Source organism: Galeopterus variegatus, unplaced genomic scaffold (assembly GCF_000696425.1).
Source record: "Galeopterus variegatus unplaced genomic scaffold, G_variegatus-3.0.2 Scaffold614, whole genome shotgun sequence".
In the NCBI taxonomy this organism is placed as follows: Eukaryota; Metazoa; Chordata; class Mammalia; order Dermoptera; family Cynocephalidae; genus Galeopterus; species Galeopterus variegatus.
In genome coordinates, this window is record NW_007726725.1 from 91,699 (window position 1) to 119,578 (window position 27,880).

The following is a 27,880-nucleotide window of genomic DNA, read 5'->3' on the forward strand; positions in this document are numbered from 1 at the left end:
GGCGGGAGCGCCGCTGCGCTTCCCAAGTGGCGCACTATCCAGTGCGCCACTGGGCCGGCCCGGTGGGAATTATTTTAAGTGACTTTACAGCATTATAATTTTACCTGTTGGGATATATCCTAAAACTAAAAAGAAAAAAAATCTGAAACTGCTTTCTGTAATCATATTGTTTGTGACAGTATTGGCATTGCTATTTTGAGACTGCTGTTTGTGTCTTATGGTATAAGGCAAATGTATTGAAAACCAGGGTTATTGGCGTGGGAGAAAGGAGATAAAAATGTTAAATCAATAAAGTTAAGTAAAAACCTTGTAGTCTTTAATTTGGTTTGAGGTGTCAGGATGAACTCTCAATGTAGTATATCTTCTTTAAAAATATATATTTCCTAGGTCTATCCACTGTAAAATGGAACCATTTCAGTACAATGGTTGCAAAAGATAGAAATACATTTATTAGGTTAAATTCGTGAACTCATAGCACTACTCAAAAAATAAATAAATCTGATGGGTTACCCTTGAGAAAGCTAGGTAACCAACTCAATATTTTTAAAACTGAAAAATAAAGCCAAACAACTAAGAATTTTTCCTGACATTTCTGTATGCCATGTACCTCGGGGTAACATGGAGGGATTTGTACTTTATGCATTTTTACATCTGGTAAATGAAGGAGAGGTGATGAAATACTTCTCTTTTGTGGTCCCTAATAAAATAGTGGATCTAGATAGACAATGATCATTAGTGACTGCTAACCTCACAAACATTAATAAATAAAAAAGAAAGAGAGACAGAGAGAAACCAGACAGCAGCTGCTTCCTAATGAAAGCACACACTACCCACCATCTGTGAAGTATTTTGCCCCCGGCCCCATCACACCTGATCCTGACCTGGCCTCTAAATCTCACCACCATTTGTAGGATACAGAAGAGAGGGAGACAGGTTAGACTTCACCAGTAGGCTGAGCCAGCAAAATCCAGGCCTAGGGAAACTCTGCAGGACCAATGATCTGGTTTCTCCAACATATAAATTATGAAAAATCGAAAAAGAGAGAGGAACCTCTAGATTCAAGGAAATCTGAGAGAATAATCTGCCAGTGGCAGCATGTGGACATTCATTGGAATCCACTACTTGCTCAGAGTCCCTGGAGAGAGGAAAAGGGGACGGACTGCTTCCCATGGTGCTTCCTTTCCTCTGCAGATGGCCCACGTGTAGAGGTCTCACAGGCTGGGTCAGCTCCCAGCCCCTGCACTTCACATCTGTGTGTCCTGGGCCAGGTACTTAGCCTCTCTGGGCCTTTGCTTCTTCTCATTTATAAGATAGGAATGATGATTTTACCTGACTCGTAGTATGGTTGTGAGAATAAGTGAAATCGTGAATGGAAAGTGATTAGCAAGTACCTGGTATGCAGAGAGGTGTTAAACGTTAGCTATTTCCTATATCAACATCACCACCAACATCGCCACCATCACCATCATTACCATCATCATCACCATCAATCATCACCATCATCATCACAATCACCATCATCACCATCATCACCATCACCATCATCAACATCATCACCACCGTCACCATCACCATCATCATCACCATCATCATCACATCATCATCATCACCATCATCATCACCATCACCATCATCACCATCACCATCATCATCACCATCATCATCACATCATCATCATCACCATCATCATCACCATCACCATCATCACCATCACCATCATCATCACCATCACCATCATCATCACATCATCACCATCATCATCACCATCACCATCATCACCATCACCACCATCACCATCATCACCATCACCATCATCATCACCATCACCATCATCACCATCACCATCATCACCATCATCATCACATCATCATCATCACCACCATCACCACCATCACCATCATCACCATCACCATCATCATCACCATCATCACCACCATCACCACCATCATCACTACCATCACCACCATCACCATCATCACCATCATCACCAGCACCATCATCATCATCATCATCATCATCATCAACATCACCATCACCACCACCATCAGTAATACACAGGAACAAGGTGCCAGTACAGGACCTGGCACCATTTCTGAGGCTTTTCTCCTCACCATTTGGAGGGAAAGAAATTTGGTCCACCCCTTCATTTTATGCACAATTAGCAATGTAAACAATTTTTAGACTAGCCGTGTAGCTTATGCAAAACATCACTACAAGCAATGCTCTGTTATCTGAGAGAACCAGAGAACTATGAGGAGCTCTATAAGGCGTGGATAAGCAGAAACACGTTTACATTTGGTTTAGGACTGTGCGGTGCTGCTGTTGTTCACAGGCCTTTCTTTATGAAAGCCTATTGCTCAGGACTGCTTTTCCCTGAGTACGTTCTGCGGCACAACCACGGTGTGATAATGGCCATCTTAGTGAGATGAGCAGTGTTCACTGGCCAAATCACTTCCAAAGTGCTGGATTAACCAAAGTGCAGTAGTTCTGCTTCCTGCAAGTCTTCCCAGGGCTTTAGGCCCTCCTTCCCACCTGGCCACCAGGTGTGCTTCCCACAGGAACATCTCCCAAACACATTGGACCAAGGACCGCTTCTCCCACCAGCAGAGCTCCGAGGACTCTGTTCAAGAAACACTGCTCTAGACCAACACTTAGGTTGTTTGTCTGGGGACAGCATGGCACCTACAAGTTCATTATTCTCACAACCAACAGCCCCTTGGCCCTCACTGTGTGCCAAGCACAGAGCTCCCTCACAGGACTGTCAGTCTCCAGGGGAGACAAGTAATAGTCACGTAATCAAATGAAGACAAAATTGAAACTGAGACAAGAAAAGGACACGTACTATGAGAGAACAGCAGGTGGGTGGAGGTTGCACCAAAGCTGAGAACTGGAGGACAAACAGGTGTTAACTCAGAAAAGAAGGCAGGAGAGAGTGTTTTAGGCAGAGGGCACAGCCTGGGCACAGTTCCTGCAGCAGGGGCGGGCACGGTGCATCTGAGGAGCTGCAGGAAGACAGCGTGGCTGGGGAGGAGCGTGGGGAGGAGCGTGTGGTAAAGCTTAAGTCTGGAAGGCTTCGTGGGGCATCAAGAGAGGATGGGAATGCAGTCATGTGGTGAATACTGGGCAGCAAGTCCAGGAAGCAGGCCTGGGTTGGAGTCGAGGTCAGGGTTGGGGTCAGGACAAGATGACCATGTTGGTAATCTCCGGGCTGCCCGCCTCCTCCCAGCCAGCACAGATCCTCACATCCAACAAGGCTGGGGCACTAGGAGCAAGTTCCCAAAGCCTGGGGCCGAGGACCAGCCGTACAGACCACAGCTGGCCTGGCAGAGATGGGAGGTGGCCGGCACGTCCCTCTCTCGGCTTGACCTGAGGGTGCCAGGTATGTCGTGGCTCCCCTGAAACACAGCACAGGCTGTTCCTCGCAGCGAGTCAGGTTCTACCTTCCACGTGTTGATGTCATGGCGAAGCCCGAGAGGCCGGCTCTGTGAGGCCATCCAGAACTAGGCCGGTTATTTTCTAGAACTTAGTTTCCTTCTCCAAAATCAGATCAAAGTCATTATTGCCAGCAAGAATAATCCTCGGTCAATCACCCACTGTGTGTGGTTTCTGAGCCTTATGCAGAGCTTAGAATAAACTCAGATTAAGGGGGGAAAGTACCCAGAGGTTTGCAAGGTGTAAGGCTGTGGCAGACTTTCCGTGGCTGCTTCTGACGTCACTTCTCTGACCCCTAGCGCCCCCTCCCTTTGGAATTTCCCTTTGTAGGAAATATCCCATTAAACACTCACTGAATTCCTCCTTCTCACCTGGTAAAATCAAAAAGACATGGAAAAAGAGAACATATTTAAAAGTTCCACCTGACTAGTTACATAAATTATAATATAATCTTGCAACAAAATGCTACGCACCTCTTAAAAGAATAAGGACTATGCCTAAAAATTTATATGAAAAGATGCTCAATAAGGGGAAAAGAAAGCTACAGAATAACAAGACAGTCTCATTTCATTTATGTAAAACAATTGTAAGGGCTCCACGCCTATGCCAAACCCTACCTCTCAGGAAGAGGAGCTGGCGGGGGAGGGAGTCACGGTGACTTTTTATATTTCACCCTGATCCCTGTTATATACCTTCGATGCTTTCCATGACTATGGATTCCTTTTTAAATTTAAAACAAATAGGAAAGCTTGCCATTAAAGATTTTCTCCATAATGACAATGTTTGTTTATTGTAAAAGGGAAACTTTTACTTCTTGTTTGTAAACGATGTTGTGATAGGCTGAATAATGGTCCCCCAAGAGATGTCTGCCTCCTAATACCTAGAATCTGTGAATGTCACCTTATATGGCCAGAAAGGACTTTGCAGATGTGATTAAATTCATGCTGGTGAGACAGAGAGGTTACCCTGCCCTGGATTACCTGGGAGGCCCTAAATGCGATCACATGTGTCTCTACAAGCGGGTCACAGAGGAGAAGCCCGTGTGAAGACGGAGCAGAGAGGGATTTGAGGACGCCGGCCTTGAAGACTGGACTGATGGATGGGGCCTCAAGCCAAGGAAGGCTGGAGCCACCAGAAGCCGGGAGGGTAAGGGGCCGATCCCCTGGGCCCCACAAGGAGCATGGCCCTGCTGGAATCTTGATTTGGCCCAGCGATCCTGATTTTGGACTTCCACCTCCAGACCGTGAGGTGATAGATCTCTGTTGTTTGAAGTTGCCCAGTTCATGGCAACTTGTCAGAGCAGCCCTGGGAAAATAATACTGATGGGCATGGGTCATTTTGACCTTTTCTGGATTTTTAGTATTCTTCAAATAAAAGAGAAAGATCAAGGAGAAGAGGTGAGGTGCACTTTCTGTAAACAAGGCCACATAAAGTGAACTGCCTCCCGAAAGCGCCATGGCTCTCGACAGTTTGCCACGTGGCTGTCCTGAGCTACTTGTGCCTTCGTGGTACTGCGGCAGGAATGTGCTTCACGGAATCCAGGAGCAAGTGGTCCCACGGCCTCGCTTCTAAACACACACCACCCCCCCAGCCCTGGCTCTGAGACCCCTCAGCAGGTGGTGGGACACGCAGGAGTGTCCTTCCTTTATGGGGGGACACTCCTCCTTGCCTCAGGCTGACACTGCAGGGAGTCAGGGGCCTTGCCCAGCCCAGGCTCAGGAGGCATCTGTCTTCACTTTCTTCCATGCTTGTTCTTTGCCAGCTTTGGTCAAAGGGCTCCTTTGTCAAGGTGACAGTGGCTCACACCATTCTGTCTTCAATGCAAAGCCACAGGCTCCAGCCCCTTCCTCATGGGGGCCCCGGCTTCATCTCCAGTGAGGGGTAGCACCCCACACCAAAGCTGGGGGGCTGTGTCCTCAGTTACTGCTTTGGGTCTTGGAACTCAGGGGACATGGACTCGGCTGTCCCTCTAGGAGCACCCTTCAGCAGCGAGACCCAGGGGAAATTGACACAACCATCATTCATTCTGCCCCATCAGAGGTGGTTCCACAAAAATTAGACCACAGGGCGCTATGTGGAAGCTGCCTCCCCCACAGTCCACTGTGGTTCCCATGTCACACTCGTGTGCAAAAGCTGGGTGCAGCAGGATTCTAAGACGGCCCCTGGGACTCCTCCCCTTCCCCGGTGCACACGCTGGCACACTCCTGGGACTGTGAACACGGTGGATTTCACTGTCATGGTTAAGTTATGCCACGTGGACCGCTGACGCTAAGACAGGGAGACTACCTGGGTCGGCCTGGCCTCACCAGCTGGGCCTCAGAAGCAGAGAGCTTTCTCGCTGGTGGCAGGAGCCCCCAGGAGGAAGGTTAGGGTCTCCTGCTTCCTAGAGACATGGGCTGCTCTTGGCTCTTTTAGGGAGCTCTCGTGGGTGGAGTTTGCTTAAAATCTGTCTTCCCGGTCCCCACAAGGGCCTCACGTTCTACAGAGCTGTTGGGGAAGCAGCACCTTCCCTACTGAGGCAGGGAGCATATGGGCAAGCAACTCAACCTCCCTGTGCCTCAGTTTCCTCCTCTGTAGTAGGGAAGGGCCGTATGTTAATGGCGCTGCCCTGCAGGGTTGTAGCAGTGGGTAAATGGGTTTAGTGTATAACATGCCTGGGATGTTGCCCGGCACTGCACACTAGTCACATAACGTCAGTTGTCACTGTCATTACTACTTCCACTGCCCCTATTTCTGAGCTGCTGATACCAGTGCACTCCCTGTCACTGCTGTGCTGCTGGTCTGTTGTGTCACCACTGCAGCTGCTACACTGACAGGAGGTAATCATGGGCGTGTGGGAAACCAGCAAATGCAGGTACCGGTGAGTCTCAGAGGTGGGCTGAACTAGTGCACAGAACATCCTTTGAGCCATGATCCAGCCATGCCTGAAACCCACCCACTCCTGGATGAGAGCCAGTACACTACCTTTTTGCTTGAGCCAGTAGGAGTGGGACTTCTGACACTTCCAGCAGACAGGGCCCAGCTATGCCACCATGCGGTGAGAGTGTGGATTAAATCCTCTTTCACTGGGGCCTGGAACCTCCAGCCGCATCAGATGCTCTTGTCCTCTTCTCCTTGTTTCATTCAATCATCCACCTATGGGTCGCAGAGCAGCTCTGTTGTCCACTAGCATGCTGGGCTTGCTGGGGGAACATCAAGCGTGGCACTCAGGCATCCTTACTGACAAGCCTAACGCTCCCCACATTTAGTGACAGAGCAGAGTCCTCAGACCTCATCACTGGCAACACAAGAACCTAGCCCTCACTTACCAGCAGAGCACGGTACTCAGCCCTCGTTACTAAGCACAGTCTTCGGCCCTGATGACTGACTGAGCGCAGTACTCAGTCCTCATAGTGACTGAGAAAGTCCTCACCCTCATGACTGAGCACAGTACTGGGCCCTGAGGACTGACTGACCACAGCCCTCAGTCCTCATGATTGAGGGCAGTACCCAGTTCTCATAGTGACTGAGCACAGTCCTCACTCTCATGACTGACTGAGCACAGTACTCAGTCTTCATGATTGACTGAGCACAGTACCTAGTTCTTGTAGTGACTGAGCACACTACTTGCTCTATGACTGACTGAGCATAGTACTGGGCTCTCATTATTGAAGTACAGACCTTGTGCAGATCCTCAGTTGTCATCTCTCATATTCTCCTGACAACAACCCTGCAAGGTGGATATAAGGATCTGCCTCCCAGTGACAAAAATGAAACTGAGTTTCCAAGGTGATGCTCTGGTGAGGAGGTGGGTGCAGCTTTCTGTCACCATGGCACCCTCCCAGGAGGTGCAGGTGGCCAACACAGGAGAGATGGTTACTCTGGCGGGACTCCCTCCCATTGGCTCAGCTGGACATGTGTCCCTCCCTGAGCCAGTCACAGTGCCTGGGAAATTGCATTCTCATTGGTGCATCTGGGGTCATGTGGCTGCTCCTGGAGCCAGGGAAGTGTTCCCCCACCCAGCTCATCCAGAGCAAGGGTGGGGAGGGGAAGTGGGTCTCTGCAGACAAAACACAAGCTGATCACTTCCTCCCCATCCGCTCTCGGGCCTGTCTCCAGCCTCACACCCTTCCCACTGCCCCAAAATGCCCCTCGTGCCGCCCCATGCCTCACTCACACGGCTCCTCTCCTTTGGGGTCGGGGTCGGGGTCTGGGGACTGGCCTCCATCTTCACTGGGGGAAACTCGCCTCCTCTGCACTCCCCATGCCTGTCCTCCAGCCCCAGCCAGAGTCTCCACTGCCACGGCCTCTGCACCTCCTGTCCCTGCCACCTGGTCCCCACATCCAGGGTTGTGTCTGAGGTCATCCTCACTCCCAGCCAGGGACCAGCACAGGAGCAACGGCGGCAAGTCCCAGTAGCTTAGAGTAGAGACCATACAGGCAAGGCCTTTCCAGGCAGGGAGGGAACACACACGTGAAAGATTAATGTAGCAGACTTTCTGATGAAACATGGCTTTTCGTTTTGGTGACCAGAAAATGACAACAGGCAGGGCATGGGCGACACATCTGAGATGAGCACTCAGCTCTGCCCATTGTCACATCTGTCCTCCTTCCCTTGATCCCTGCCTCAGGCTGGCTGAAACAGTGAGCCCCACAGGATCTGTGTCACCCTTGGACTTGGCTTTAGTCATCTGGGCTCCCGACAGGCGGGGATGTTCCCAGCCTGAGTTGGAAGGAAAGTTGCCTGCTCTCTGCCTTCTCTGCAGCCAACAGCCCATGTCGGCTGTCAAGTTCAAGCAGCTGCTTGGAAGCCACAGAGCTGCCCCAGACCATCCTCGGAGAGGCATCCCCCTTCCAAGGGGCCGCCCAGGCACTGCTGTTTATTGGACGCCACTGCAGTCACAGAACCTCTTTCTTGAGCCTACTGTCCAATGGGCGGGACAGAAAGATACGGTCACAGAATAATGAACATGAAAGCAGCTGGCAATGACGAGGGTTTGGAAGACAGTTAAACAGGGTGCAGTGGGTGCCACTGGAGTGGCCAGATCCCCTTGTAAGGCAGTGTGCCCGTCCCTTGCCCCTGGAGGGTTTGCTTGCTTTGCTAATGGTGCACAGCGGGACCCACCCCCCACCTCCCACAGAGGACTGAGGCTGGCTGAGGGCAGCCACTGTGCAGGGAGGGGCCCAGAGGAGCCCCCACCCTGGGCTGGCCCACAGAGGCAGCCTCCTGGCCTCAAGGCTCAGTTCACATTCCAGTGCTCCCTGTGGGATGATGCCAAAGCTGGGCCCCGTCTGGACTGCAGCTCTCCTTCCTCCCGCCCCTTCTCCTGGGGGCTCTCCCCAACCCATTACTCATACCAGAATCCCTGTCTCACCCACCACAGTGATGCCTGGCTAGCTCTTACCCACCCAGTGCTGTGTTAAGGGCTCCTCAGACAGCACCTGAGGCAGGCAGAAGCTTAGACAATGAAAAACTCTGGCTGTTCCAAGCAGAAAGGAACAGGCCAGAAGGATCCTGGGTTGCTCACAGAGTGGAGGGAAAGGCTGGCCACCCAAGTAGCCCCGGGTTCTGAGTCTCGACAAGGAAAAGGACCTGCAGTGGGGAACAGCCATATTCCCCACCCTTGACCCCTTCTGGACTCAAGATCTGCAGTTGACAGAAGCGGATTGGCCCAGCAGAGCTTCTGAGCCTGCCTGTTGGCTGAGGTGGGGGTTGGAGGCCATCTGGAATGTTTGTCTCCCCAAAACCACTCACTATGGGGGGCAATGACCCTCCGCAAGGAAGTTAGGCTTCTGCTACCAGCAGAGCAGCAATGGATACCGCTGGGCAGCCTTTCCCATTGTCAGCAGGAAAGTCACCCTGAACCCGCAGCAAAGATCCAGCAGGTACCTCTCTGATAATTTGTCACAACCCGCAGGGCATTTTTGAGAAGTGGCTAATTCACTATTCCCCACCAGGCAAATTTTGTGAGAACATATTTGTGGCTGTCATTCACACGAATGTCATTCTCTCTGGTGGAGAGCCCAGTGACCCTGGGGAGACCCTGAGACCTTCTGGGCTCAGTGTCCCCATCTGTAAGGCAGGCACGGGCTTCTTCTGCCTTCAGAGGCTATTTAGGAAGGCGATGTGACCACCAAGAGGGGACCTCGGAACTCCACCCGTGATCCCCAGTTACTCACAAAACATTCATAAACCCCTTTACCTCCCTGGGCCTCAGTCGCTCCATCTACAGAATAGGCTGGACAAGATGGCCAGGTGGGGTTCACATTCTGGGATTTTGGTCCCTTGAGGAGTCCAGGGGTGAGGCGTGGAGGTTCCTGGGCCTGTCCTCTTCATACAGGAGCTCTCTGCCAGCTTCAGAGTGAGGGATGAGGCTTCGGAGGACATGATAAGAGGACACGTGAGGCCAGAAACCATAATTTGCCCAAAGGGGCCCCAGACACACAAAGCAAAGAGCAGGCTGAGGACGGGCCACAGGGGGCTACCTAGGCAGCCACCACCCTCACTGTCACAGCAGAAGGCGAGGACGGGGCTCACCCCCAGCGTGGTCACCCCTCTCCGAGCCTTGAGGACGGACCTTCCTCCTCCTCCTCTCGCTCTGGGCTCCTGCATTCCCCGACCAGCCCAGTCATCTGACTGCCTGCCTTATCCCCTCTCCTCTCCTTTCCTTGTCCCTTCCCGTTGCTGCTGGTCGTTTCCGTCTTCCCCATGTGGTGACTGTGTCCCCGCAGCAGTCTCCCTCCCAGCCCAGGATCAGGCCTCCCTTCCTCCTCCACAGGCCTTGCGGAGGCCACTCCTCCTCCAGGAAGCCCTTCTTAGGGCCACACCGGCCTGGGCTTCCTCCAGCAACTGGCAGTGATGCAGGTGCCTGCTCACTTGTCCACCCTGCCCGGCTGTGCGTGCCTGTCTTATTTGTCCCCCAGCAGTTCCTAGGACCTCCTGAGGACATGCTGTTCCTGGGGTCACATGGCTGTATGTGTGTTCCCAGAGCCCAGAGAAGGACGTGAGCATCGTTAATGTTCTGAAATGATGGGAAGTGGAGGCAGGGAGAGAGGGCAGGAGGAGGGGGCCTTGGTGCAAGGAGGCAGGCACAGAAAACCCGAGAAGACCCTGGTGTGCTGTCAGCACGAAAACAAGTTCAAACACCAAGAGCCCACGCAGGAACGGGCTCAGCCGCAGGGAAGCTGCAGATGAATTTAGACGGAACTGTCCTCTTACCTCCAGACTCCCGTGAGAGTCAGATTTTAAAAGAAAATTGCCTTTCTCAACGGCTGTAGTCATGGCCAAGTGTAAATCCGGTGCCATCGGGGTGGGGGGAGGGGATGCGGCATCTGCTGCCACGACTCAGAGCTTTTTACACGGTGGAGAAACAGGAACTGCTGCAGGCGACACAAAACTCCCAACAGGTAACCAAAATGAGAGTTCACAATCTGTTTCCTTGGAAAATCTCTGGGTTTAATATTGTCCTAGAAGAAAGAGCTGAAACACTTCACTCAAGAATGATGTCCTGGTGGAAGAACTTGATCCTAAGGATTTTAAAAGCTTTTTTTAAAACGCTAGGACAGGAGTCAAGGGAGGCTTTATGGATGGCATGGCAGGACCCATTAAATGTAGCACGGCCGACACCTTCCAAGAGGCTCTGCACAGAGAAGGGAGATCCAGTCACGGGCACATGTGTCTATCTGCATGTGTGGTGGGTGTATGTGTGTATCACGTGTGTACGCTTTTCTGTGTGGTGTGTCTATTTGTGTGTGTGTATGTTTGTGTGTGTGCATTTGTTTTTCCATGTGTGGTAAGTTTTGTGTGTGTGTGCATTTGTTTTTCCATGTGTGGTAAGTTTTGTGTGTGTGTGCATTTGATTTTCTGTGTGCATGTGTGTGTTTGTGTGGGGGGGTGTGGGTGTGTGTATTTTTGTCTGTGTATGTGTATATCGTTTGTGTATGCTTTTTTTTGTGATGTGTCCTTGTGTTTGTGCGTGTATGTAAGTGTTAGTGTGTGTGCATTTGTTTTTCTGTATGTGGTGAGTTGTGTTTGTGTGTGTGTGTGTTTGAGTGGGTGTGGGGGTGCGTGTCCAGGAACTGTGCAAGCAGTGGACAAAACCAAACAGACCCAACCGGAACCTGCCTTTCTCAAAGCTCCTCCTCGCCCCATCCCCAGTGTCTATCACAGATCCTGCTCTTCCCTGACAATCCTCGTCCTAAGGGACAGTTGTGGATCAAGAGGGAGAGCTCTGATCCTCTGGGAGGTGGACAACCTGAGGGCAGGGCTGTGCCCAGCGTGGGGCCTGGCATGCGTGTTTCCTGCACTGGGTGAGGCGTTGGTGGCAGCCTGAGGACAAGGTGGGGACAGCTGACGCTGGAGAGGCGCTGCCGAGGGAGGGGCTTTCCGGGTGGGTGGGTCTCCCCCTCTGAGGTGAGATCTTCTCTTCTGGAATCTGATGCAATGCTCTCCCCACAAGATCCTCCTTAAATGCTTTGGGAATCAACCTCCAGGGTGTTTGCAATTCAAAACCACACTTGGTGACTTCTCCAGTTTCAAGTTCATTTGAAATTAGGCAAATACTCCTCCTTGGGGGAGATTCTGCCAGAACCCTCCAATCCATCCAGCCTTTCCTAAGGACACAAGCCAGCCTTCCAAGCCAAAGTCCCCGGGTGAACACAGTCGCCGGCACCATAAGTTATTTTAATGTAGACATCACTTTAAACTAACCTTTTACCATCTGTTCTGTCCTTTAATAACACATGCAAAAGAGCGTAATTCTCTGTGGCGTCGTAGCATGAGAGGTGGGGTGGGAATGCCTGTCTGTGTTCTTTATTCATGGCCCTACCGTATGCTCCTGTGATGTTTTTCTCATTTTCCAGACACAAATCAAGGGGAAAACTGCTCTCCCCTGATCTGGTGAATTCATTCGCACAGTATTTCCTTTTAATATGATAAACTGTGGGAGAATTCAGAGCATCTCGAGAGCCGACGCTAGGAGCCCACAGCCATGCACCAGGCACAGCAGCCCACCACCCGTGCATTGCGGAAGGTGCCGCTGAAGAGCCCCAGAGGATTAAGCACATGCGGCCTGATGGTCATAACATAATGAGATTTCTTTGCAAAAAAAAAAAAAAATTCTTTAAATATATGGTGGGCTCTTTTTAGCAGTCGTATAATTAAATTTCCCTATGAAAGATGAGTAGTTTGACCCAAAGAATGTCGTTAACAACACACTCAGGAAACCAGCAACGTCCGTCCTTCCAGCTGCTGAGACCCACAACACCGGCGCCTGCTCACCGCCTATCTGCAGAAGACCGTGCCTGGCTGGATACGTTCTCCCCAGTCCACTGCAACTCGGCCACCATTCCTGAGAGCCTCCTGTGTACTCCAAGTGCCCTTCTCTTAACCTAAAGTCAAAGTGAGCTTCCAAACCCACCAGCCTGCGTGTTCCCAGACTCAAGGGGTCCACCTCCCGGAGAGCATATTCCAGATAAACTGCCAAAATCAGATGGGAGAAAGGAAAACTATGCCTTGTAACAAGGAGCACATCAGAATAGCTCCCAAAGCAGTGCCTCCCTGAAGAGAAAGTTGAGCCTCTTTTATTCAGTACCAACATGAATATGCAACAGTCTTGTTTAGGTCATCACACATAGAGGTGGGTTTTGTTGGCCCCTGCTCAATTTCATGTCGTGCTTGTTTATACATCCCATGTCATGTTAATGACATAAGCTCTTTCTTGGGCAGAGAATTCAGCGTTATAATGAGCAAAGTTTGCCAAACTTCAGCTCTTCGGCCCCAAGATTAGACTGATGCAGTTGCTGCTTCCTGCAGAACAACTTTAAACACGGCTATTACACCAGCCACAGCCCGCCCCTGCCCTGGTCTGCCCACACCTGTAGAAGCCTCACTCTCCTGGAAGGCTGAGCCGGTGCAACACAGCCCACAAGCACTGGTTCTCTGCCTCGATCACCCAGTTTCTTCTTCCTCAGCAGAATTTGATCCCTTGGGCCGGCCCGGTGGCGCACTGCTATAGTGCGCTGCTTGGGAAGCGCGGCGGCGCTCCCGCCGAGGGTTCGGATCCCACATACAGACCGGTTCCCGCTCACTGGCTGAGCGAGGTGCGGGAGCAACACCGAGGGTTGCGATCCTGTTGCCGGTCCCGGTCCGGTACGGGGGCGACACTGAGGGTTGCGATCCGTTGCCGGACACGGAAAAAGACAAAAAAAAAAAAAAAAAGAATTTGATCCCTTAACCCTCCTCCTAGCAGCGAGGAGCAAGTGGACACGGGTGACAGGAAGGAGGGTTTTGTCCTCTCTAAGCTAGACTTTGCCCCCAATGCCCTGGTGACCTAATCTGGGTGAAAACTCTTTGTGGGTGGAGTGGAGACAGGTGTTGCCCACAGAGGGCCTCCAGGAAGGCGTCGTGCCTCAGCCAGGGCTGGTCTGAAGGACCTTCCTTGCTGGCCTCCGGCAGTAGAAGGTGGTGTGGGTTAAGACTCAGTTGGAGTCTTTTCCTGTGATGCCCAAGATAGCCAGGAAGAATTTGGTAGACCCGGAGCCCGGCTGGCAGTGCCAACAAGAGGAAGCAGGGGTGGCTGTGGCTGAGCTGGGCACAGCAAAGCCGGGGCGTTTCGACGGCCCGCAGCCTGGACCCGCCACTCCCTCCATCGGTATTCTGGAGCCGGGTTTGGTGTGCACTGCTCAGGGCGGAGCCAGGAAAATCCAGATCATGGGAAAGCAGGAGGCATGTTGAGGGGACCCAGAACAAAGGGTTCCTTGCAGACTGTGCATGCACGCGTGTGAGTGTGCGTGCACATGAGTGTGTGTGCATGCGTGTGTGTGTGAGCTTGTATAGGGGCGAGCGTGTGCACATGAGTGTGTGTGCACTCATGAGTGTGTGTGAGCGTGTGTGCATGCATGTGCGTGCACCGCAGTTCTGCATGCTTCCTCTCCCAAAGGCCTCCCTCGGCCAGCCCAGGCACAGCCCCTGAATTTATATTGGCCAGCATAATGCCTACATAATGAAAACGTCATCCCCTTCTTCCTTCTAGATAAACAACTTTTCCTGTTTCCCACCACTCTGGCAGGACGTTGCTCAGCAGTCCTGGGGCAGCTGGTGTGGCTGCCATCCAGCCCACACGTATAGCGGGAGCCACTCTAGTGCATCAATGGTAAATGCTGGCTCAGGAAAGATGTCCTCCATCGGGATGAATCTATGAATTGGAGTTTTTCTGGGGAATGGGTAGCTTGCTTTTTTGGGTACAAATTAAACTGTAAAGAATACTCTTTATCAAACATCTCTTGAGCTTCTATTGAGTCTATCCTGCGATTGCTATTGTGCTCCAGAAATAAGTCACCTAGCGAGAAGCCACCCTGACATTTCTGGATAAATCTCACTGAGGCGTGAGGAGGGAGCCTGTGAACTCCTGATTACACCCGCTGGCCGGCACCTCCACTTGGGCCGCCACGTCCGCGTCCTGTGTGGGGCTGGCTTACAGCGAGCTGACTCTGTGCTGTCAGGATGAGACCGCGTGTCCCGCGGCAGGCATTGTAGACCAGCGGGTCGCTCTGTCTCCCTCTCGTCCTCTGCTCTGGAAAAGCTTCTGACAACTCCCAGGCGGGTTTACCTATGCCTGGAACGCTTTTAGGAGGAATTTCCAGAAGGAGTTCTGGTCTCTTCAGGTGGCTTTTGCTTTTACTCCAGTTCAAAATTTTACATTTTCTCAAAAAATGATCAATTTTATCAAGACTTCCAACTGTGCTCGCATAAGGTATGAATAATAAAACGTAAAATCTTATTTTTTTCTCTTAAGTTTAGCAAGAGTGCATCTATTTTCTTGAGGATTTTCCCCCTAAGTACAGCTCTTGGATCTATTTATCATGTCTTCTACTTTTCTGTTTTTGGATTCAGAAATTTCTACGTCCATCTTTATTGATGACTTTGGGAGTTACTACATTCTGCTTTATCATTCTTTTCCTCCCAGACTTGAATGCTTAGTTCATTTGCTATAATTCTATTTTAATGATGAAAACATTTAAATTGACGGGAGTGCTTTGACACAATCTCAGGGTTTCACTGTACAATAGTCTCACTGTTGTGTTATTAGTAAAGCATAATAAATATTTTTACATAGCCTCTTAAAGCAGTTTTGATTCTTATTTTCAGAACATTTTTATGTCCCCCCAAAAGGTCTTTTTTTTTAAGTTTTATCAATAAATTGTCATTGCAACATTCCAATAAAAGGTCTTGGTCAATTTTGTTTGGTAGAAAATTTTTTGAGATTTTCACTATGGCTCATTTTATTTTAAAAATGTTGTCATGGTCTCGGGGCTTTGATTTTTTTTTAAAAAGTTGTATTTTCTAAATGTTTAGTCAGCACTGAATGCAACTCGTTAATTCCACCTTATTAGTCTGTTTCTGTTGCTTATAACAAAATACTTGGAACTGGGTAATTTATAAAGAAAACAAAATGTGTTGCTTATAGTTTCAGAGGCTGAGAAGTCCAAAGTCCAGGGAACGCATCTGGTGAGGGTCTTGGTGGTGGCAACAGTGACCCAGGGGTCTCACACGGAGGAAATGGCAGAGCAGAGAGAGACTAAGCTCTCAGGTGCTCTCCTTTTAAAGCCCTCAGGCTCACGCCCCTGACCACCATCACTAACCCAGTCACGATGGCGTGGTCCTACAATCCAATCACCTCTTCCAGGCCCCACCTTTCAATTACTGTAATAGGATTTCTCATCCTCAACAGTTACGTGGGGATTAAGTTTTGGGGGGACATTCAAGGCACCACCTTATTGATTATACTTTTCTAATCTTTCCCGAGGGAACCCTTGGGGCTTCGAGGCTCGGTTGTGACTGCATCTCCATCAGTTCCCTGTCCTCATTCCAAGACATTTTGTTTCAGCTAATGAAAAACAGCCATCTTATTTTTAATTCTACTGGTGTCCTTTGTGTTTCCCGAAGACTCATGTTTCTGTAGTTATCTGGTGAAAGCAAAGCAACCCACCATATGCAAAACGCAGGATTTGGTGCGTGTCGGCGCTCTCCGTTCCCCCCAGTTCTCGATCTCAGCTGCCTTACTTTGAATTCAGGACCCAGATAACCACCATTAAATTGTTTTTTCAACAATATACAGCTTCTCAATGCAAAAGAACATTTCAATGTTTGTGTTGAGCTCTGTGGCCATGTTAATAATTTTCCATGTTAAACTTGTTTCTAAATACTGATGGCCAGTTGTTTTCTGTCACCACGCCAAGAGTTAGGATTCTTGAGATTGTAATTGTGAGTGCCCTATCAGGGACGAAATCATATCTTCCAGTGCATCTGTCAAAGGATCGAGATGGGCTATTTTCTCAGTCTTTGCACATCCAAAAATGTCTGTTGACTTCACACGGGGATAAAAACTTGGCTGGACGTAAATGTACTGAGTCCCAACCTTCGTTCCCTCAAAACTCTGTGGAGGCAGCTCTGATCTCTTGCCTTCGTCTTTTCCTGGGCTTGACACAGAACAGTAGGTCCTTTTAGTCCATCGTCTCCACTCTTTCTTCTCAGTGTGTTACATCGTGCCAGGCCCCCAAGCTCCCCATACAGACAATGAACTTGTAACATTGTACCTCGCCTTCCCAGTTACCCGACGGGCCACTGGACGTGTAGTCAGTGGCACCCAGTAAGTCCCTGACCACTGACTGCACTCCGGTTCCCACTGCGGATGAAAGACTAGCTGTGGTCCCCGATGTGCCCCAAACATGGTCAAGTGCCGGAATTTGAGGGGCGAGGTGAACACAGGAGGCATGGCCCCGCTCCCGCCTTGGCTGATGCCTTCTCGCTTGCTCCCCACTTTCAGATCCGGTCTGACAAAGACAACGACATCCCCATCCGGTACAGCATCACAGGCGTGGGCGCCGACCAGCCCCCCATGGAGGTCTTCAGCATCGACTCCATGTCCGGCCGGATGTACGTGACTCGGCCCATGGACCGGGAGGAGCGAGCCTCTTACCACGTGAGTATCCAGGGCCCGGGCTGACAGAAGGCGGCAGGACCAGGACGTGTGGACACGAACCTGCCCGGCTGCCGGGACACTCCTGCCTGGCCTCGGGGTCCTGGCCATGGAAGGGGCTCCAGCATCAGCTGGGTCAGAGTCACGGGTCTGCTGGGCCACCGCCTGTGTGCCTTTCTCATGCGTTCTTGGGTGTGGTCAGGCCTGGGCGCACGGGCAGAACCGCTGGGCTAGAAGGTCACCTGCTTCTGCGGTCTCTGCTGGAGGGTCGGCCCCTCACGCTCTGCTAGCCCTTCTCTAAAGCACGGCCTGCCATCCTGCCCATACCTCAGGTCTGGAGTGTGCCACCGCAGCCTCCCCTTTCTCTCCCAACTGTCACCTGGACGCAGCAAGCGCCTCTGACATGAGTGGGCTCGGCTGCCGTCCCGCAGCTATGAGTGGGGAGGAGAAACAGATGGAAAACTGGAGGCTGCGGCGCCTCAGCTTAAAGGGGCTGTCCATTCATGTCCCCTTGGCCGCACTGAGCCTGTCCAAGGGGAGGGGCCGGACCCCGAGAAGGCGGCTGAGAGCACGTGTCCTCCACCCTCATGGTGGCGTGATGCTGTGAGCACCCAGCCCCGAGCCTGCTCCTTATGTGCAGAGGACAGCTTGCACCAGCTGGAGGCGGCACAGACACTGCCAGGGTCAGACCTGCGTGCAAATCCCACCCCTCTCCAGGTGTAACCCCAGACAAATCACTTGCCCTCTCCTGACCCCAGTCCTCTCCCTTGCAAGGTGAGGGGACAACGACAGTCACAGCTGCCCCGCAGGGTGGCCCTGAGGACTCAGGTTAGTGTGTGCAAGCGCTCGGTGCATGGTCAGGCTGGTGTGTGTGTTTGTGGCCATTGCTGTGACATCTGTACTTCCAGCCCTCAGGAGTCATTTGGGGACAAAGGTCGAGTTCAGAGCCTTCCACCCTGGGGCTGACACATTAACCAGCTCCACCTTCACCTGGCTCCAGCCCTACCGCTAGACGTGGCCTGGCTCTGTGGCTTCTCATGCTTGCTGATTATTAGTTGAGGATTCACTGTCCATCTCCTGTCACTAGAAGGAGGTTCTTTGTGGGCACGGCATCATCAGGCTTGTCCACACCATGTCCCCAGGCCCAAGAACAGAGCCTGGCCCTCAGGGAGGCTGCCTGACCATTTGCAGAAGGGAGAGACTTGGTAGGAGCAGGCTGATTCTGTTGCTAGCAGGGGTGGCCTCTCCTGACTGACCCCAGTGCACCATCAGACCCCTGCACCCTGGAGCAAGGGACCCAGGGGGCCCACCTTGGGAGGCTGGTCAGTCCCTTCAGAGCCACAAGGATATTCCTCCTTCACCCTGTTGTCCAAGCCCCAAGTACATCTATCCAGCCGTCTATCCGCCCATTATCAATCCGTGAATCCACCCATCCATTCAGGGAACATTTCTTGAGCATCAACTCTGCTCCAGGCGCTGTGTCAGGCACTGGGCATGTGGAGATGAATGCAGTAGACATGGTCCCGCTTTTTGTGAGCTGGCACAGTAGTGGGATGAAGAGGCATCCAATCCTTCTTTGCCTGAAGCCTCTGAGCAAAGCTTTGAGAAGAGTAGGTGCGGGCTCTGACCCGATGCCTCCTCCTCTGCCCAGGAGGCAGTGTCTGGGACGGGCATCTGGGCGTCCTCCTGGTTCTGCCTCTCAGACAGTGGGCTAGGACCAGGGAGAAGGACGCGAGAAAGAAATAGCTTTTCTGTAGCTGGGTGGAAGAAGAGATTTCCCTCGGGTGCCTGCATATCTAAAGGAAAATCGTATCCTCTTCGAGCTAGATTGATGACTTGGTTCACAGGGCTGAGGAATGTGGAGGAAAACGATGTGAAGTGGGTATCTGCAGCACACATGCCCACCGTCAGGGCTGTTGAGTTATTTTAGGCCAAGGCTCCAGGACCAAAGTGGATGCAGAATCCCTCGGCTGCTAGCATCAGCGTGGGCAGTTTCGGGGTGCCCTCCCCAGAAAGGGGCCTTCAGGGGACCTTGCTCCGCCCTGAAGTCCAGGCCACCCTTGGAAAAGAGTGTGTGCTTTTCTTTTGGCCATTCCCACACCGCACACTGACAGCAAACTGCTCTGGCCAGACACTGGGGACGCCCATCCCTCCCCCCTCCCCTGGCCCTCTTCTCCGCCCCCAACGTGCACACGTCCCTCCTAGAATTCGTTCTTCAGGTGCATTTGCACCCCAAGTCTAGAGGGGTCCTCAGCCGGTAAGTAAGACCCACTGAACACTTACTGAGTGAGTGAGAGAAGGAAGGGGCAGGGGACTCCAGGTCCGCACAGCCCCCACCACCCTCCCCACGTGGCCCCTTCATTGCCCACCTGGGCAGGTGCACCCCCTGCCCTGCAGTCTCCTTCCCTGATTGTCCTCCAGAGCCTCTCTGTCCATCATCAGAGCACATTGCCTCCAAAGGGGCCACAAGAAGAGGCCACTTACTGATTAAGTTCACTTTTTTCGAGATTAGACAGATTGATTTGTAATGATCGTGGTCACTAAAAGAAAGCCCTCTCCTCCTCAGCCTGAGATATTCCTCCTTCCTCTCTTCCCTGGAGGCCGTAACTCTGGGGCTGGGTCCACCGGTTCTTTGATCTGCTGGAACGTTGTTCCTGTTGGTCGTGTGCCTCTGGCAGTCTGGGTCTCGCTTTTGGGAGGTGGCAGCTCTCAGCAGGGCACCTGCCTGCCTTCAGGCTCCTGGCATCTCCATTGCAGCCCAAGTCCTCTCTGGCTCGTTTCTTCTAGAGCTTCAAGAATCTTTCCATGGAAGGAAAGTCTTTTTCATAAAACATGGACCAGGCTAAAACCCCAGCGCCTGCTGCCCGCGGCCATACGTGGCTGCTAGCGCCTGCAGCAGCCACGTGAGCTCAGGCCTGGGCTCCGCTCCTCAGGTGTCCGGGGTGGCTGCAGAACCTGCCAGTGCAGAGTGAGGTGCTGCACCCCTAACCCAAAATGCCTGAAAAAGTTCACAACACTGAGAGCAGAGCGTGAAAATCAAACCCAAGCAGCTTCTGAGTGCAGAGCCTGAGCCGGTGCACAGGGCTTAGACTGCAAGGCTGGACCTCAGCCCGCCCTCCACGCCCCCCACGGCTTCTGAGGTGGGCACCACAACGATGTCCTTTGCACAGGCACTGGGGCCGACTGATGCAGACATCACAGGTCCTCACTGGCCAGGCCTCCCAGCCACTGTGTGTCCACTCCCATTCCAGAGGAGGGAGAGGGGCCCCCAGTCTCCCAGCACCTCCCTGGACCCCTCCTACATCCCCTCCCCTACCGCCTCCCGCCGCCCCAGAGACACAGAGAGTGAGAGACAGAGACAGAGAAAGAAAGAGAGATTTGTTGAACACGGCAAAGAGAATTGGTCTCACTGGATCTCGCTTGTGGATTCCAGGGATGTATTTCTGTGTTGTTTTTTTTAACCAAAGCAAAGTTGGGGCTCAGTCAACCTGTCACTCTGTGGTGCATCCACACGTGGGCAGCAGGGTCACTCCCTGCAGATGCTGATCTAGGGTGTCTGTGATGGGCAGGAGAGTGCTTCAGGCCATTCGTCAAGCCCGTTGCAGCAGGACCCGAGCACCTGCTGAATGCAAAGTCATGCTGGGAGAGCCGCACCGAGTGCAAGTCCTCTTCCTTTCCTTCTATTTTAATTCACCGTCTCTCTGGAGAGGGTCTCAGGGCTCAGCTGCCACCAGCAAGGCTAGGGACAGGGGCCTCCAGAGCCACCACTGGGCAGTGCCCCCTCCATGTGCTTCGAAGCCAAGGAACAGCCTGTAGCCGGCCTGGCAGCTCAGCCCATGGCCGACAGTGAGGGTCCACAGGGCTGGGGGCCAGGACGAACGGCCTCCAAACTCCTCCACTTGCTCACGGGCAGAAACTTGCAGTCCACCAAATGCCAAGGCCGTGGCTGGCGTGCAGAAGAACGCGGTCCCTCTGCACTTTGCAAACACACCTCCACTTTTCTGTTTATTATTTCTGCCCGTTGTTGTCTCCAAAGCCTCGCGCAACACCAGGCTCCTCCTGAAGCTGGGTGGTTTGCAATAAACCATGGAAAGCTGGGAGTCCCCAGGGACCTGGGGTCTCATCTTGGCCTGGAGGGAAAGCCGAGGTGCCCCTGAAGGCCCCTGTCCCTCACCAAGGATGAGTGCAGGCCCCACCCCACTCCCCAGGCAAGCTGGCCAGGGAGGAAGCCCAGAGAATCAGGGATGGGGGCTGGTGAAAGGACAGGCCCACTCACCCAGCCACGCACATGAGGCTTGGTGTCTGGGCCTCTGCGTGCCTTGGCCACTGCCGGACACTTCCCTGCAGACATTGTCGTCCATTTCCAACCACAGCCTGAGTTCTCACACTTTTATCCCCACTTTGGAGATGAGAAAATGCAGTCATACAATATGGCTGGTATCTACGGAGCACTTCCTGCGTGCTGAGTTCTAGAATAAGTTTCATAGAGATGGTCGGTGTTTTTCTCCCTGTTTCCCATCCTCAAGGTGAGGAATGACCAGCTTCACCCCCTGGGCCACGTGGGGCTGCCCCAGCAGCAGATCCAGCCTCTCACCCCCGCAGTACAGCAGGTTAGCAGGAAACCATGGGGCCCATGCTGGATCCATTTGCAGAATTCTAGATTGAGATCTCCCCTTCCTTTTGGGCCCAAATTCTCTGTCTCGTGCAACCTCTGAGAACACAGCTGCCGTTCCCCAGAGATGGGAGCCCCTCCCTGCAGGCATCCGCTCCTTGGTAGACTCCAGCGTGACCCCCTCAGGATTTCCACTTGACAGAGCGCCCACCAGGGTCTTTGGGGGCAGCTATGTAACAAACTAGCACAAACAGTGTCTGGAAACAGCACCCCGTTCTGCAGGTCAGAAGGCCGCGTGTCCTCAGCAGAGTCAAAGTGTCAGCAGGCCCGGCTGCTCCCCTGGTGCTCTGGGAAGAATCTGCTTCCAGATTCCTTCTGGCTGTAGCAGGACTAGGTCCTTGAGGCTGCAGGACTGAGGTCCCCCTTGACATGCTGGCTATTCCTGAAGGTCACTGCATTCCCCCACTTCCAGTAGTGGCAAGCACTGAGTGCCACCGGTGCTTCTCTCTCCTGCCATGGCAGTGAAGGCTCTGTTTTTAAAGGCGCATGCCTTAAGGTCAGCCGTGCCACTAAACGTGACCCAGTCACAGCGCACCTCATTGTCTTCACATCTGGGGACCAGCGCCGACGTTCTTGGCACCTTCTTAGAGCTCGTTCTGCCTCCCCAGGTACCCTGGAATTCTATCCCCTGTTCTGCCCAGCTCCTTTGGCCAACAAGGGTGGTGAGATTGTGCCCATAGCCCAAGCATGCTTATGATTTGTGGACAAGTGTCACTTTAAGAAAGCCAGCATGCAAACATTCAGCTACCTGGCATAAGTGAGGGTTTACCATCTGCTCTGCAAGATGATTCTCCAGAAGGATCTTTTCAGGATTCCATAAGTAAGACACTCTATTGAATCCAACCACATGTTGTCATCTTGGGCAAGTTCCCTAATCTTCCTGGGCCTCAGTTTCCCCATCTGTAAAATAGGGATCGAGGCAGTGCCAATATCACAGGTTCTTGTGACAACTGAAGTGTGTTGACACTTGTGGAGTTCTGAGGGTGCTGCCTAACCCTGAGCCAGCATGGTGAGTGCCAGCTGCTGAGGTTGTTGATGAAGAAAATCTCCAGAAAGGGCAACTTCCAAGGAACACATGGACTATTCCAGGTTCCATGCCCCCCGGAGGGAACTCAGGCCCACAATTACAACACAAAGAAGAGAGAGCAACTGAAAGGGAGAGAATTAGATTCCACACACACAGGATGGTCAACGGGCACTCACGTCCTCCCCAGCTCACACCCCCACACAAGAGCAAGCCCGCATATGGTTATTTCCTGACCTCGTCTCCCACAAGGAGAACAGAAACATGTCCTACTCAAAGCATCACAGGAAATTCATTTATCTTCAAGTTGCAGGAAGCTTGAGCGACTCCTCTGTGGACATTTCTTTTCTGCAAGACCAGACCACTCCCCAAGCCTGCAGCTGCAGCAGGGGTGCCCAGACTGAGATGGATAGTGGAGAAGCCTTTTCTTGCAGTTTCCTACAGAAGCTATCAAATGTTGTTAAAACTTTGGGGGCACAGGGTAGAGAGGGGACAGGGTGGGGATTCCTCTATCTCCACTTGGCCGCTCCCGCTGCTAAAGATAGCGCCTGAAACCAGCAGTTGTACTTTAGTTAGGAAGTAGTAACTTTAATTTTAGCTCAGAATTACCTTTTGTCAAAGGCCCTGTGACTTTTGACTTGTGTGCTATTGCAGGTGAGTTACACAAGATAAAGGGCGGCCCGCGGCCCATCGGAAGTGCTTCCACAGTGAGGGAGGCGCAGGTGGGTCCTGGCCTGGCCAAGGGAGTCTGCAGGGACTGGGTGGGGCGACTGAGACAGCCATGCGATGTTTCAAGATTTCTAAACGTGGTACTTAGGACCAATATGGCGTGCACACAGTCAGATCTTACATTGTAATTTGTGGTTTCCCCTAGAATCAGTTTTCATTTGTCGTCTTACAGCAGTGCAGATTGCCTTCTCGGGTAAAGCCAGCCTGAAGATTTTCCTTTAACACACTATTTAGAGGACATAATTCCACTCAGGGCCATCAGAACCAACCAAAACACTGACGCTGGCACAGACACAATTAGCTCCAGTGTTCCCCTTGGAGGTGGAGCATGCTCAGCACCCCTGATCCCCAGAGGTCCAAGAAGTGGTCCACGGGACAGTAAGGAGACCCCCTCCCACCCGCAGGCCTCCAGTGCAGGCTCTTCTCCTGGACACCCTTGGCTTGGCACTAGCTTCCTGCAAAGACCTTGAGGTCTGACGTGTCCAACTCAAGGGTGACGTGGTTTCAGCAGACGGATATGAGCTAAGGACACTGGTGTGTGACAGTCACAGTTTTGGCATGGAGAGACCTCAGGCAAACCCCTTCCACTCTCCAAGTGTTGGTTCTTTACCCTAAAATCCGAAGTCCCCGTTGCCCAGCTCCAGCCTTTCTCCTGCCCACAGTGCTTGGCCACTCTGTGTCCTCTTCCTTATCCTGCTCTTGGGGTCTCAGCTCAAATGTCCCCTCCTCTGAGAGGCCTCCCTGACCTCTCCCGACCCTGTGGGTCCTGCCCTTACACCCTAACAACAGTTTGCTGCTTTTCTTTCTCAGCTCCAATGACGGCCATGTCTATTTTCTTTCACAATAATCTAGGGTACAGCCCAGTGCCTGGCACTTGTAGGCCCTGGACAGGCATTTATTGAATAAATGAATAAGTGAGTGAATGAATGATTGAATGAATGAAAGAACAAATCCCAAAATTAAGGGGTAAGTCTGAGCAGCCCCTCTGGAAGCTCCCAGCCCAAGTTCAGGATATCCTTTCACCTTGAAGATAGCTCCCTATGAAGTTTCCTGGAGCCCCCTCTCCGGCAGGGGGCAGGAGGGACTTCCGAGCCCAGCTTCTCCCTGGTTGTCCCCATCTCTGGCCAAGCCTGGGAACTAACACAGCAAGCAGAGGCAGATATGCCTGAAACTCGTCCTGGTTGCACTACCAGTGCACGCCCAAATCAACCTTATGCCCAGCTCAAGCTCAGGCCTCTCTGTGCACCCCCATGTGCCTCTTTCCTAGACCTCACCCAGATCAAACTCTTGGCAGCAGGAGTGTAAGCCCTGCCACCCCATTGGGCACAAAGGGCTTTGCTGTGGCTGTTGCAGGTGGACGTGAACTCCCACCCAAGGGGCGCCTGTCCTACCCCGGACATTCGATAAGGGTGATTGGTGGATCATGGACCAGTCCAAACAGGCTTGGGAGGTCCTGGGTGTGCCTCGGCCATCAGGGGTTCTGGGGGGCCTCAGGTCAGGTTCAGGCTCCTATGTGTTGACCCCATTTCTACAAAGGAGAGAACTGAAGCTCAGAGAAGTTTTCCGACATGTCCAAAGCCCACCTGCCCCCTGCCCGGCTGCCCCCACTGTCCCGAGGGGCCAGAACTGTCATGTCACCCCCCAATGCTGTGGGTCCCTATGTCAGGGTGTCCCCACCGAGCGTGGCCGTGGGCCCTGACCTGTATGTGCTGCTTTGCAGCTACGTGCCCACGCCGTGGACATGAACGGGAACAAGGTGGAGAACCCCATCGACCTGTACATCTATGTCATTGACATGAACGACAACCGCCCCGAATTCATCAACCAGGTCTACAACGGCTCTGTGGACGAGGGCTCCAAGCCAGGTGAGCTGTGGGTCTGGCGGGGGGGCAGGCAGGGGGCTGGGGAGTGGGGATGCCCCGTCTGCTAGGGACCATGACGGCATCATGGGACTTGCCATTAACACACAACACACAACATCACAGGTGTCTGCCGGGGTCTTTGCTTTCACGGACCTCAGGGTCCAGAGGGGGACACAGACAAGCAGCAGGGTCAGAGGCTGGCTGGTTAGCTCAGTGGGTTAAATCACGGTGCTGATAGCACCGATGTCCAGGGTTTGATCCCTGCACCATCCAGCCAAAAAAAAAATCAAGTTGCAAAAGAAGTAGTTGCAATGGTGATGGGCTCAGAAGGAAGCCCAGGGACCTGAGAGTCACCAGAACAGCTGTCAATCAGGGATGCCCCATGGAGGGGACATTGTAGGTTGGGAGGTGAAGCCTGCACAGGAGCAGCATCCAGAGAGGGCTGGGGTTGGTGCAGGTGCTGGAAGGGAGCCTGGGAGAGGAAAGAGCATGTGCCAAGGTCCTGGGGCAGAAGATGAGGTCAGAGAGAAAGACCCACCATTCCGGGTCTCATGGACCACACTTTGGTTTTGGTTCCAAGCACAATAGGATGCGAGAGAGGGCTAGACTCCCTGGCCCCAAGGGCAAGCCCATGTGGCCAAGGCCCTCTGGCTCCCTCAGGGCTGACCCGAGTGCCCATCCCCCCACAGACTTACAGTCTAGCACAGATATGACGGCTGCTTCATTGTGCGTCAGGGGCCCTTGTTAAGCGTGTGTCATGTCTTTGTCTCCGTGTCCCATAACTACCAAGAAGTGGGCATCCCCCTTCCCTTTAGCAATGAGGGGACTCAAGTCCTGAGGAGGTGAAGCGAGCTGCTCACACCCCTCGGGGGCCTGTGGGTCGGAACCCAGGCGTCGGCTTCCCGGCTAGAGCTGGAACCTGGAACCTGGACCATCTGCCCCCAGCATGGCCCACAGGTGGCAGCAGCACCGGGAGCTTGTCACAAGTGCAGAACGCCTGGACCTCTAGATGCAGACCCTGCAGGTGGAGCCCTGGGGTCTGCAAATTAGCAGACCACCCAGGTGATTTCTGTTTGAGAAGAGAGAGTGCCCCACCATATACTGTGCTATCTCCTGTGGGGGGTGCAGGGCACCAGCCTGTGCCTGGCTTGGGTTGGCGGGGGGAGGAGGTCACTGAGGAGTCCTGCTGGGTGCGGCTACTAAAATACAAATACAATGGTAAATTTGAAGATCAGTAGACAACAAGGCATTTTTAAAGATAAGTATGCCCCAAGCAACATTCAGGACATACTTACACTAGAAAGGTGTTCCTTGGTGATCTGAACTGAGTGTCCTGTGTTTTAGCCAGCAAGCCCAGCCCCAGCTCCAGCCACTGCCCCAGCTGGGAAGGGAGGCCTGCGGGCCGGGCAGACCGCAGGCTGTTTCTGTGCAAGGGCCCGGGCCGGCTTCCAAGGAGCACTGCCTGCTCCAGCAGGGCCCCGCGAGGGGTCAGCATGGTGTGCCGCCTCCAGCTCTGGGGCGGGAGGCAACATTTATCATCACTTGCCACCACCAGAGGTGGTTGTCATAGCTTCTCTCCAGGGGCCGCTACTTCAACAAGGTGAATCGTGTTTTCGATTGATTGTCTTTCAAAATTGTGAAACACAGGCGAGTCCAGTGTCACCGAAGGGAACGGGATGTGACATTACTTCTGCGGGAACCTTGGGCCACTCATCCCCAGCAGTCCCTAGAGGGTCAGGGACAGGTGGCAGGTGGGCAGATTAGCACTGGCAGCCAAAGGGAATGAATGCTGGCGGCCGACAGCATGTCTTGAAGGAGCAAGGAGCTGAGGAGGGGGGCAGCAGGCTTGGGGGTGCTTTCTTGTTAACACAGAAGCAGGGGGGGCTCTCTTCCCAAGACCCAGGATACTATTTAAAGGTGCCTGGATTCTCCTGGCCTTTCTTTCACAAATCAAACCTCCCTTGTTTTATTTTTAAACAAATCCATGGGGAAAGTCTTCCCAAATGCAGAACTGGCTTTCTCATTAAGATGACAAAAGCAGCAGATTTGCTGCGTCTCCTCCTCAGAAATCCCCTAAGCCTTGACGTCTGGAGAGCCATGGGCTGGCACAGCCATCGCAGTACAGGTCATGGCCTGGGAGGGCAGGCGGCCTGTCGGTCCACTTGTTCTTGAATGGCCCTTTTTTCCCCACACACTCCTAAGC

The 27,880-nt window shown here is 52.7% G+C and overlaps 1 protein-coding gene across 1 annotated transcript in view; it reads left to right on the plus strand.

The window, feature by feature from the left end:
- The window catches only part of CDH4 (cadherin 4, type 1, R-cadherin (retinal)), a 188,356-nt gene that overhangs the window by 62,899 nt on the left and 97,577 nt on the right, over nucleotides 1-27,880 (plus strand). The window contains exons 2-3 of the mRNA XM_008570556.1: nucleotides 17,238-17,393; nucleotides 25,536-25,680. Of these exons, the coding sequence (XP_008568778.1) occupies nucleotides 17,238-17,393; nucleotides 25,536-25,680 (301 nt within the window). The remainder of the gene's footprint in view (nucleotides 1-17,237; nucleotides 17,394-25,535; nucleotides 25,681-27,880) is intronic.